General features: G+C 35.9%; 1 protein-coding gene across 5 annotated transcripts in view; it reads left to right on the top strand.

Annotated features, from left to right (window-relative positions):
- Positions 1–3,326: 3,326 nt before the first annotated feature.
- Positions 3,327–8,727, top strand: part of LOC150080903 (syntaxin-binding protein 5-like) — a 795,970-nt gene continuing 790,569 nt past the window's right edge. For all 5 annotated transcript variants that reach the window (XM_090381037.1, XM_090381035.1, XM_090381034.1 and 2 more), the window contains exon 1: positions 3,327–3,573. In XM_090381037.1, the coding sequence (XP_090237163.1) occupies positions 3,433–3,573 (141 nt within the window). In that variant the 5' untranslated portion in view covers positions 3,327–3,432. The remainder of the gene's footprint in view (positions 3,574–8,727) is intronic.

Raw genomic sequence — 8,727 nt, 5'->3', positions numbered from 1 at the left:
TTGGACAAACAAACTGCATTGTCCACCAACATCATTTGGATGCACTTCCTTAGACTTTATGTGTTTCTTAACTAACAGAATAACCGCTCCTCCCTTCCTGTCCTGTCTATCCTGCCTGTACACATTGTACTCCCCAGATTCCAATTCTGCACTACTTATATCTATGTGACACCATTTCTCTGACATCCGAACAATATATATTTTTGTCATTTTTAACCAGCACTTCAAATTCATCAAATTTATTTACTATACTCCTAGCATTGGTGTACATGCAAGTATACATGCCCCTGTTCTTACGTTTAGTTTCTTTAACACTGCCCATGTATTTACTTGTTCCATGATGACTTCCAGCAGTCCTTAAAATCCCGAGCACCTCGCTTACCAAGCTGCTGCTGCTTGTTCCAATAGAAGCAGTGTAACAATCATTTTCGCCTCTGCCTGTGGCTACTGTTGATCGATTAGTATGTGAATCTCACAAGCTAGCAGTTTTCTGACCCACCTAACACTGCCTCGATAGCATCAGCAAATATTCTTGCTCCCTTTCTATTTTCTAATATTTGCATCAGCAAATATTCTTGCTCCCTTTCTATTTTCTAATATTTGCATCAGCAAATATTCTTGCTCCCTTTCTATTTTCTAATATTTGCATCAGCAAATATTCTTGCTCCCTTTCTATTATCCCTGTAGAAGCAGTCTCTCATGTGAACAAGCACAGACCAGACTGAAAAAAAATTCTACCTCTTGAGCCTTGTACAATCTCTCCAGGGCTGAATATGATCGCCAAGTCTCTCATCATTTACTCCCTCCTATCGTGTGTGGGCAGAATTGCAGACACTTTCACTAAGTGAAAGAATAAGAGTGTCAATATAAAAACTTACACATGTAAATAAGTTCAGTTGTTTCCTCTTAACATTTATTAAAATATGCTCTTCTAAACCGCTTAACCACCAGATATTCCTCTCTAAAATCTAACAGCTCTGAATCGCAGAGAGTGCCAGATTTTAAGGAGTTCCCTGTATATAACTGTCTATAACCCCATTAGAGAAGACTACATGACAATTAAAAAAGGCCAGAGGGGACTTGCTCTTTCGAATTGTTTGAGCAAGTAGTTCACATTGCATACGATACAAAGGTTGGCAGGATGATTAAGCACAGTCATCAGTGTGAGCTGCTGCAACAAGATCTAGGAAATTTGGGTGTATAGGATGAGAAATTGCAATTGAAGTTTAACATGAACAAATACAAAATACTGCATATGGGTAACAGTAACCCCAGCATAACTTATCAACTGTGTGATACTACACCCAGGGTAGTGTAGAATGAAAAACACCTGAGAATAATTGTACAATCAAACATGAAATTCTCTGAGCAGTGCAGACATGCTGCCAGGACAACTCATGCATTTTGGTCAATTATATACAGAAACTTTGCTAGCAGAGATAAGAAGGTGATTATCCTTTTGTATATGGCCATGGTTAGGCTGTATCTTGAGTATGTATACAGGTCTGGAGGCCTCTCTTTGAGAAAGATGTAGATCTGCTGGAACGGGTGCAGAGAAGGGCAACCAGATTGGTGAAGAGACCGAAAGCCAGTATGACGGTTTCGAACCCAAGCCATTTCCACAGAGTAGAAGGTCATTGGTATAACTTCTGTGGTACAGGCGAAAGGTATGTTGATTTGATACTGAAATGTTTACAATTTTAAAACCTGCCCATCAATGAGATATTACTGAAATGCAGTAGTAATACAGTGATCACCAGAATTACAATCACCGTCCTTCCCACAGCGGGTGGAAAAGCCCCAGGTTCGAATGTCGGCAATGACGCAAGGAACTTCTTTCGGGCTTTTTCACACGGTGGCTAAGTTAGTCGATCTCAAGTGTAAGCAGCAAGGTTTCATTATCCTCCCCCCTCACGAAAAATCTGTTTTTCGTCCAGAAAAACAGGCAACTTGACCAGAGAAGAATACACAAAGTTTGTGGACATGTTGCACATAGGCAGATGTGTTAGTTCTCTAGTGGCCCTAATGCCACATGATAGGTTGCATTATGTGGGCAATTAGATGTGTTCTGTGCAGTTGTTTGTTTTGCTTTATGGAAAAAACTTAAAATTTTTTGGAAGACGGACTGTATAATCAGCATCTAGCTAACTCATCCATTGTGTAAAAAAAAAAGTCCAAAAAATTTCTCTTGTTTTGATTGGGTTCTGATAAATCTTTTCCCACACAGCGTGGAAGAAGAGTGATCATTATACTCTGCTTTCCGCAAATCGAATTAATTATGCGATTCATATTTTTTTATGAAAACCCCCAAACACCAAAGGTATCAAAGCCTATAGTACTTAATACCATGCATGGGATGAAGGAGATGGGGGTGGAGAGAAGGAGGATGCCAGAAACTTTGCTCTGCAGTCTAAACATGGGTTTCGCAACTTCACGCCTCCTCCAATAAGCAAAGTTGTGGTGGTTGATGACAGTCATATTACATTTTTACACCAACTAGAAACATGTCAACCGACGATTCAGTAGACCACTGCACTTAGGTTCACGAGTAATGGGAACCACTTGGTGGGGTTAAGGAGATCACCTTTGTTCTTTCCAATGGATATTTGAATTTCGATGCACTAATGATTTAGAGAAGCATTAAATGAGAATTAGAATTTTTTAAAAGGATGCTTTAAATTAATTAATAAATGAATTGGTTAGAATTAGAACGATTTAGGGAAATAAAATTCTTCCTAATTTCTATTTAAAAATTCTGTTCATGTTGTAGCCAACTAGTCAAGCGTTTGAGCAACTGTGGTTCACATTCGCGTGACTTCTAACTACTGCGATTGTCCTCTATTTACTCTACCTTTTGAACTCCTCTGACCCTACGTGTATGTTTTGCAGTATAAACAGACTTTGTTTAATCGGTGACATCTTATATAACAATAATTGGTGCATAATTAGTTTTCCCTCTCTTTCTTGCGGTCATGAAAATGGTTATTGATCTGGAAATCTGATCTATCTAATATGTGACATGAGACATTTGTATCGAAATATGCATCTGTACAGCATTAATTCTACATTAGAAGTCAGATACTCTATCTAGTATAAACCTAGAACTATGTTGAACTAACTGTGTATATAAATTTGCAACTCTACATCTTATTGCTACACGATATTTTAAACCAACACTTTTGAAAACCATCACTAAACAGGAGCGCCGCCTAACATTTCTCTCCCATGTGTGTGTTGAGTGCTGTTGAACGTTTATTATCAGGTGGCGTGCGCGATCGATTTATCCGGGTATTTGGAGGACAATTTCCCATCATGCTTTAGGAATCAGTTGGTTCCTCAGGTTGGTTGATGCAGAGTTATGGGAATGATTTCTTTTACTCGAGCGAAGAGAGGATGGGAAACAAACGTTAATGTATAGAAAAGTGTGTCAAAATGCCTCGCACAGAGACGAAAAAGACTGGGGGATTCTTAAAGGGAATGCTGGATGGCTTCCGTTCATCGGTAAACCAACCCATCAAGTGCGAGACCGAAGTTGAGGAAAGCCTACGTCCGGAAGATTTCCAAATTACTAAGGTAGGGAAAGGATAGCTGCTGTTTTCGTTTTCGACAAACTAGTTTTATGATTTGGATCTAAAAATCCCATCTCAAAAATGTGCTTCCAACATATGGCATTTAATTGTTATTTCTAGAATGAAAAATACTGAAATCCAGAAAGTGACTACCATCAGTATTGTGCACTCGTGATCTTTCAGTTGTTTTTACTTCAAGTATGGTCGCTATTGCCAAAATTATTTTTTTACTGTTGCTAAACAGGTTAGTGCAGTATTGACTCTTAGGAAATGTGTATCTGTTTACTTACAAGAAAAGACTGAGAATTATCAGAAAGGTAGACACGAGCCAGTCAAAATAAAGAAAATTGAAGACAGTATACCTGCAATAAATCCGCAGTCTTAATATTACAATTGTGCAGATTTATTGATTGTAATCCCGTTTTATAAAAGGACACATTTGTATAAATTTGTTTACCTGGGATTAACTAAATAAATTCAAAATTTTATTGTAGGAAAAATACTTCCAAGAAACATTTAAGTTACCAATATAAATTTTGCATGCACATTGACATTAGCCAAGTATCCTATTTACTCCCTAGTAAAGAGAACAATATTAGCAGAAGATCGGACTGATACGCAATGTCCATATTTTTCCTTAAACTTATTCAGTCGTTTTAATTGTACAAACTAACACCAAAAGCAGGGCCTAAGAAAATGGCTGAAACATTGAATATTACAAAGATGGCTTTGACCTTATTCCTAACTCCATTATTCTGTGGTTAGAACAAGACAAAATGACTAGCCATAATAATATTCTTAAGTTAACCACAGTAGTAACATTACCATCAAGCTAATATCCATGCATGGTATTTATTTTTGTGATACTGACTACCTTGCTTAGAGGAAATTCATTGCTTTTTTGAAAATGATAGCTTGACACCTGATGTGAATCACTTTGCCATTTTTTTTAGTTCTGTGCTTATGCAGAGATGGCCCCATCCAAAGTATTTTGTTAAGTGGACTGACTATATTCATTTTGGTTCTAGAGATTAGCCAAACCTCTAATAGGAACAGGATGGAAATAATAATTTTGATATTGTCACATGGGAATGAATATTGAGTTAATTGAAAAAGCTGTGTTACTACTATGGCTAAATGGATTGTTAAGTGATAGCAGTGAGAAAATTATAAATGTTCACCACTTTTAATATACCACTGTTTTTGAGTATGGAACCATAGGTTCAATTTTGGGCTGCTTTTTTATTTTTTTATTTATAATTAAATATATTGATGTGCATATTTCAAGTTTGATGTCTTAAGTTTGCTGATGGTTCAAACATGGGCACAGTTGTTAGTGACATTAATCAGGGTATGCCACTTCCAGAAGATCTAGATGAACTATATATCTAAGGATAGGCAGCTGAGCTGTAAACTGCCAATTTTATATAATAATATACCATTTTAGTTAGAACAGAACTGAAGATGGTTGATATGAAAAAAACCTAGGGATAATTCTACAGTTCAACATGAAGTTCTCTGAGCAGTGCAGACTGACAGCTAGCATGGCTTGCAGGATTCTGTCAATGATATTCAGAAATTCTGCTAGCAAGGACAAAGAGCTATGATACAGTGCTTATCCCATTGTATAAAGCAGTGAATAGGCCATATCTGAATATCCCACAGCTTTGGAAATGCCATTTTATGAACAATGTTGATCTGTTGGAAAGGGTGCAGAGTAGAATAAGAAGGTTAGTCAAAGGTACAAAGGAGCATTGCCAAGGAAGTTTGCTGTACAGTAAATTGCAGCATTTAGAAACAAGGCATCTGTGTGGCTACCTGATCAGAGCATTTAAGGCTTTAAAAGGGCTGAGTGGGCTTTAAAAATGCTGATAGCATTTTTACTATTTCTCAGGTAATACACGTGTCTCTAAATTGAAAAAAAGGATGAATGCAGAATAGATGTACGAAAATTTGCCTTCAGCCAGAGAATAATGGATTGTTGGAATTTCAACCTGGTGTTGTTAAAGTGATTAGCTTAAACATATTTAAAGGATTAAACAGATTATTATAAGGGATGGGCAAATGAAACAAAAAAGTTCCCCCTCCCCTGCTAATGCTGTATCAAAAGGATGCAACCTGTATCATTTTTTCAATATTAATACTATACACTTTTTTTATTATTATTTCCTCTAGAATTTAGTCATAAGTATGGATATTGGGTAGAGTTATCATTTGGGTTGTTAAGTATATTTGATTAAATGACTACCTTGCTGTTGAATTTTTGTGTATATGCCACTCACAGGCACTAACTGTAGAAATTGTTTTGCATTTTAAAGGAAGTTAAGTTTTATTTTTCAGTGCCACTGGTTGTTCATGTTTCTTTATTTACTTTATAAAAGAGTGGGAGGATGCATTTGAAGTTTTGCATATTTGTGACTTTTTTTTTTTGTTTTGTTAACTACAGGCCACAGCACAAATATACTTCACTGGCTGCATTTACAAAAAACTGTTGATTATTTTATAGTCTGTAGAAAAATTCTGTATGTGGTATAAAAATATTTAAAAAGTTTGGCATGGATACAGATCATGAACTTCTCAAAGTGAAAATTAAGATTAAAAAATCCACTGTGTGCATTACCTTTAAACATTACTTACCTGCTCAAAGTAATTTAGAAGAATGAATTAGACAACACTGATCACTATATTACTGTGTGCACATATTCAGGCATTAATAACAACTTTGCAGCAGATAAAATAGTAATAGAGGAGTAACACATGAATGCTCTTTATTGCCATATTTTTTCAGTATACATGTGGATGTTCTTTCAGAAACAGTCAGGCATCCATTTTAAACAGTATACTTAAAATGAACACTAGAAAACCTGAATAATATGGATAAAACTTCTAAACACTTACAACAATAAATACTAAATACATTAATATTTAAAATATAAAAATTAATGCATTGGCAAATTAAGTCAGCAACTTCTTAGGTATTTTTATAGGCCACATTGTTTCTATTAGTAATAGTGAATCATTTAGTAAAATTTGAACAAATAATGAATACAGCTTTAATACAATGTTGACAGCTACAGATCTTACCGGTGGTATTATGTGGTTCAACAGAGTGGAAAAAAAGTTTAATTTTCATGTGCTAGTAGCACCCAGTGATAAGTGGAGTACTCAACTTCATTGTTATAAAGGAAGCTGACAAAGCCTTTTCCAGTTCTATATGTTTGTTTTTTTTTGGGATGGGGGGGCGGTTTTCTTGGTACATCGACTTTAAGTCAGAATGCATCAATGTATAGGATACAGACATTGGCTGCCAGCAGATAGCATGTGGCAAGATTTTTTGTGGCACTCCACGGAAAATCTTCCAACAGTAATATTTATTAGAAATTCTTACTTCATTTACATGCCTGTCTGTGGGACATACAAGAAGATTTTTATAGTTGTAATGAAAAAAATGGCACTCACAAAGAAAAAGTTGCCAACCCCAGTTATAGGATGTATCAGTTTGTATTGTCTTCTGTCTCTACAAATGTGTTTTTTTTTTTTTTGTTGATTTGAATGTTGTAGACAGAGAAACCTGGAATAGCTTATGCAATAAAAGAAATGCATGTATGATTGTTGGAAGGCAATTTAAATTTGTCCCTTTGTGTGGTATCTAAGAAAGAGTGAAGCACCATTAGAATTTATTTACTTAATGCTTTTAAAATCTTAAACACTCCCATGCTGATGCCTAGTTTCCAGATATTTCAATTTACAGAACCCCAGTCTTTCATGGTAAGAATGCCCCAGCTAATCTTTTACCACCAGCTAATTTTTTTTCCCTTTATGAGGTTTCCAAATGTGTTCCAGATATGATCTGACCATCATTGACACATTTAAATGTTTCATAAGAAACCTATTTATTCATTAATTGTTACAATGTTATGAATTTTCATGCTCAGATTCATGAAAAACATTCTTATTTGCTGTGTGTTAAATATCCCCTCCATTTTGATGAACATTTTGCAGAACGACTTCTCTTACAAGAAACTCCCACAAGAAAAAGTCATTTTAAAATACAAAAAGGACACCTATCTTAAAGTTACTAACTGTCAATATGCTTGATATGTGAGTGCATTTGCTGAAATTTCCATAGGCAGAAAGATGACTATCATATATGTACAAGCATCAACTGGTAATTGGTATGTATACCCAAAAGAATTAGATGAGATTTGAGGACAAATCAGAACTGCCAATTATTAATAATATTATTATTATTAATAATAATAGCCATATGGTGCAAGGAAGCCTGAGGCTTATGCTGCACAAGGGAAAAAAAAAAAAATTCCCAAGTTACTCTGTGAGAGAGAGAGAGAGAGAGAGAGAGAGAGAGAGAGAGAAAGAGAAAGAGAGTCAAAAGTAGAAAGAAGGGAATTGCCAAGAAAATGAAGAATGATGATATCCAGCTCAGGACCCTGGGTGTGCCAAGCCCATACTCACCAGATGTGAGCCCCCGGGGTTAATTTGAATTTGTTTATTTTATATTAACTTGTTATATTTTATATTAACTAAAGCCAGACAGTTGCATGTGTAAGGAGGATTCTTGTTCAGGAAGCTAGATATGCGGCAACTTTTTTTTTTTTTTTTGGCCAAAATACCCATATTTATGACAGTCGGGATCATGGTATGACATTGTATATAATGGCCATAAGCAGTTTGCAAAAATCCAGCATGACATTAAGTATGTGGCATGATGTCAATTTGCATGGACCACTGAGTGTCCCAAGGAAGCTGAGTTGAGGTATGCTGTGGCAGAAAGCCATTCTGAACCACATGCAGGTACTGTTGTGAGTTAACAATTTTGTTGAAGAAGGGTCTCACTAAATCATGACTTTAAGGGCTATCCATGCTATCACTTTGTTTCTGGGTCTACTTTTCTCGTGAAGTAGATGTGGAAGTTATTTTGCCTAAAGCTATGCATTCTGCTTATTCATAGTTCACAACTATTAATCATATAATAATTAAATGTCTGAAGAAAATGAATATCTTGGTGGTGTTTTTCAGAGATAGTTTGGGTAGCTGATTAAAGATATTCAAATTACGCCACATACTAATACAGACTGGGGGTGAACTGTGGTGCTTTGGTATGACTTCTACAAGACTTAGTTCCCTGAAATGGGCGGGG

The sequence above is a fragment of the Mastigoproctus giganteus genome, chromosome 9 (assembly GCF_048544385.1).
Source record: "Mastigoproctus giganteus isolate SK-2022 chromosome 9, ASM4854438v1, whole genome shotgun sequence".
Taxonomy (NCBI): domain Eukaryota; kingdom Metazoa; phylum Arthropoda; class Arachnida; order Uropygi; family Thelyphonidae; genus Mastigoproctus; species Mastigoproctus giganteus.
The sequence above is the reverse complement of the archived record's forward strand: the minus strand, read 5'-3'. Positions and strand labels throughout refer to the sequence as shown.